At 51.5% G+C, this 3804-nt stretch overlaps 1 protein-coding gene across 1 annotated transcript in view; it reads right to left on the bottom strand.

Moving 5' to 3' along the window:
* Nucleotides 1–794: 794 nt before the first annotated feature.
* The window catches only part of PDAP1 (PDGFA associated protein 1), a 29202-nt gene continuing 26192 nt past the window's right edge, over nt 795–3804 (bottom strand). Inside the window, exon 6 of the mRNA XM_060124601.1 lies at nt 795–1188. Within this exon, the coding sequence (XP_059980584.1) occupies nt 1160–1188 (29 nt within the window). The 3' untranslated portion in view covers nt 795–1159. The remainder of the gene's footprint in view (nt 1189–3804) is intronic.

Raw genomic sequence — 3804 nt, 5'->3', positions numbered from 1 at the left:
TCTTGGTTTTGTCTCCTTATACCGTTTGCATTTTTAGTAGGAAAAGATGGGTAAATTCTTTGTTATACTAGTTAGTTTTTAGGGTAGAACCTTAGATTCTTAGTTTCTTATATTGAGCCATCTTGTACAACCTTTACCCAAAAGAACCGGTTCTTGAACGCCGTGTTTTAGCTGTGCAGGACTTCGGCAGAGGAGGCCTGCTTGCATACAGGCAGCAGAGAAACCCGCCTCCAATGAGCAGCCAGGGAGCCCCTGCCCAGTGCCCGTGGCAGGCGTGTGCAGGGGAGTGTGCAGTGGGAGAGAAAAAGCACAAATTGTCATTTTGGTTTAGAGATTCTTATACCCAGACTAAGTCATCTTCATCATAATTAGACACAGAGTTTGACATTTCAAGGCTGAGACTCTTGAGAGGCGCAAATAAATGAATACAGCGTAGCCTACAGCGTGGCTGTGTGCCCAGAAGCGGAGCAGTGATTCCAACACAACTCTAGTAGTTAGGACAACGCTGGTAATAGCACTTCTCAAAGGACATCATGATATTCTTAAAAGAGTAAATTTGCCCTTTTGCTAACCCATGGGAAGCATTACTTCCCTCCAGGAGAGAATCCCAGCACCTGGGCACCTGCCTCTTCCCGTTTGCTGTGGCATCCTCCCTGCCCACCCCCCACCGATGGCAGGAGCTCCTTTGTGTACGCGTGTTTGTACCAGTGCATCGGCAAGGCTGTCGTGACAGAACAAGGATAGACAAAAGCAGGCCAAGAAACAGGAAGTAGCTACCAATTTCTTTTTAGTTTCATTAAATCACATGGTTTGGGAGCAATTCCAGAGGTTTTTAGAGAAACGATGTATTCTGTGAAAGAAACAAATTTACTATCTTGACCTCTAAGAACTTAAGCCTAGAGTCATCTTTTTTCTTTTTTTAACTTGGGCCATCTCACGTCCATGGAAGAAGGCCCATCCCTGTCGTGGCAGCCAGAAACCCGCAGTGCTGGGGTCTGAGATGGTGGAAGGTCCCTTCTCATCTCGCCCTGCTTGTGAGACTCCGAGCAGTCCTCGGTCCACAATCGCTACCGATTTGGAGGGACAGTGGCCAAAGCCCTTTGGAGGCTTTGGTGTCAGGTCATAGTTCTGCCAAGCTGCGTAGCCTTGAGCAACATAGTTAACATCTCTGAGCCTCACTATCTTCACCTGTAAAATGGGAGTAGTAAAGGGTTAGCAGTTCCTGTTATTCAGTAAAGCCGAGGTTTGCCTTCAGGCTTGGCATTGGCCCTATACTAGGCCCCGGAGACCCTTAATAGCAGAGTGGGGTAGGGTGGGAAGTGGTGTATGAAGGATTCGCTAACCAAAAAAAGTTTTTTCTAGAATATGCTGAGAAAACTGGGTTGGCCTCAGAACCCAGATTAATTGCTTAGGCATGGCCCCTTCAGTTTGACCCAGCAATCACGCAAGTGGTTTAGTTCTCATGTGTGCCCAGTGAGGCAGTGATGCGAAGGCCTAGGGTTCCCTCAGGTGCCTGCGATGTCGGTGAGGCCATTAAGCTACCCCACGTGGAATAGTACAGATGGTCTATACATTATAAAGTTATGTGAGTTATGTGTGTGTCTAATTCAAATATTGGGTGTGGTAGGTAGACTACTGGCCCCCCAAAGATGTCCCTGCCCTAATCCCCAGAACCTGTGAGCTTTGCAGATGGGATTAAGTTAAAGATCTTGAGCTGGGGAAGCTGAGCCTAGATTATCAGGTGAGCCCAGTGTAATCACAAGAATCCTTAAAGGAGGGAGGCGGGCAGGGGAGAGTCTGAGCAAATGAAGGGGTAGAAGCAGATTGGGGTGGGAGAAGGCCAAGGCCTCTAAAAGCTGCAGGAAGGAACCTGGTTCTCCCCTGGAGCCTCCAGAAGAAACAGCACCCCGCCAGCACCCTCCAGCTACTGATGTGGGCTGTGAAGATCTGACCTCCAGCGCTGTAAGAGAAGACACTTGCGTTGTCTCAAGCCACCCGCTCTGTGGTGAGTTGCTCCAGCAGTAACAGGAAATGAATCCACTAGGTCCATTCAGAAAAGGGGAGGAGGGACTTCCCTGGCAGTCCAGTTGTTAGGACTCTGTGCTTCCACTGCAGGGGGCACGGGTTCGATCCCTGGTCAGGGAACTAGGCTCCCGCAAGCCACTCGGCACGGCAGGAAAAAAAAAAAAGGAAATATGGTCTGGAGCTGAGTTTTTCAAACTGAGGGTCAGAGCCCATTTGTAGGTTGTAAAATCATGGCTGGTACTTAGAGGAGAAAACAACATTCTGCATTGTGTGTAGTAAGTTCTGCTTCGTGGTACTTCTGTTTCAGATACACAGGGGGCTGTGGACTAGGCCGCAACATATGTCTGTGGGGGTCATGGTCAAAAAAAGTTTGAAAGCTGCTAAGGTAGAGGAGCTTGATGAGTGGGGCTTGATGAGGAAGGATGGGCGGATCCAACACAGCAAGAATGTGTGCCATGCACACAAGGTCACTGCCGGGCACCAAGGGAAGCAGCTGATATGCAGGAACTCCTCACAGCAACCCTGCAGGGTTAGAACTGTGACTGCCACATCTTAGAGATGACAAAACTCAAGTTCAGAGAGGGAGGGCAGCCTGTGTCAAGGCAGCCTTTCCAGAGCCCCAGGGGTAACCTAACCGCCAAGCACGCTCCCTGCTGGGTGGTGACAGGCAGGGGAGATGCCTAGCGACCCAGCCCAGTTCTGTCACCACACTCAGAAGCAGGGTGATGTCATTGGAACCAGGAGGGGACCCCCCGGCGATACCTGTGGAGTCTCCTGGTAGACCTCGGTTTCTCAGTTGAGCCTTGTGGCTTGGAAGGGGTGTGAGCAGGCCCCGGCTGAGGAGTGCTGTGTGTGCTCCAGACCTCCATGTGTGCGTGGCCTTGGAAGGAGGCCCAGGGTCTCCCCTCTTCCCTCCTGGTACCGGGTGTCAATTCTTTGATCTCAGGGGAAGACCTATGGTCCCCATTCGGGGGTGGGCAGGGGCTGAGACAGAAGGAGATAGCGCTGCGTGCTTCTGGAAGGTTTTCCTCCCTGGTTTCCCGCTGCCTTGGCCAGCCCACCACCTCCTGAGTCCAGAAGCCTGAAGCTAGGCTGCCATCTTGTGACCAAGAGGCAGTAAGGCCAGTGCAGCAAGAAGGAAGGAGCAGAGAGCCAGGGAGGACCTTGATGGCCCTGAAACGCTGCACCAGACCCCAGCTGACAGCCCTCCTCAAGTCAGCCAGCCCTGAGGAGTCAGCCTGGGTGTGTGTCTGCCTCCTGGGGATCCTGGGAAGGCAGGGAAGAAGGTAGAGTGTAGGACCTTCATCCCAGGGCACCAGGGGAGGCAGATTCCGGGCAGAAACAGAAAGCTCTCTGAGCTGTTCTTTGAGCTCCAGATGAAATTCTTCCACCACCAGGTGCTCCTCACCCAAGGACTTGCTCCACTTAAGGCTTAGAAGACTTCCCCAAGGGAGCCATTTCAAATAACACCCCTGTCGCTTCCCAGCTTGAGGTGTGTTTCCCATCTACTGGGTCTTCCCACAGTGACTGCAGGCCTCTGAGGTGGCCGGGCAGTGCTTGTTAGGAATTAGCCTCACTTTACAGATACAGAAACCCAGGCACTGCAAGAAGATTCAAGTTACACTACAGGTTAAGTGGCAGAGCCGGAAGTGGGTTCAAGTTTCTAACCCCACTGGTTTGTCCATTCATTGATTCATTCAGCAAATACATACTGAGTGCTCCTGGCTGCCAGGCACTGATCTCGGCGCCGGGAAGAGCAGAGTGAATAATACAAATCTG

The sequence above is a fragment of the Lagenorhynchus albirostris genome, chromosome 15, assembly GCF_949774975.1.
Source record: "Lagenorhynchus albirostris chromosome 15, mLagAlb1.1, whole genome shotgun sequence".
NCBI classification, from domain to species: domain Eukaryota; kingdom Metazoa; phylum Chordata; class Mammalia; order Artiodactyla; family Delphinidae; genus Lagenorhynchus; species Lagenorhynchus albirostris.
This window is presented reverse-complemented; position numbering and strand designations above follow the sequence as displayed.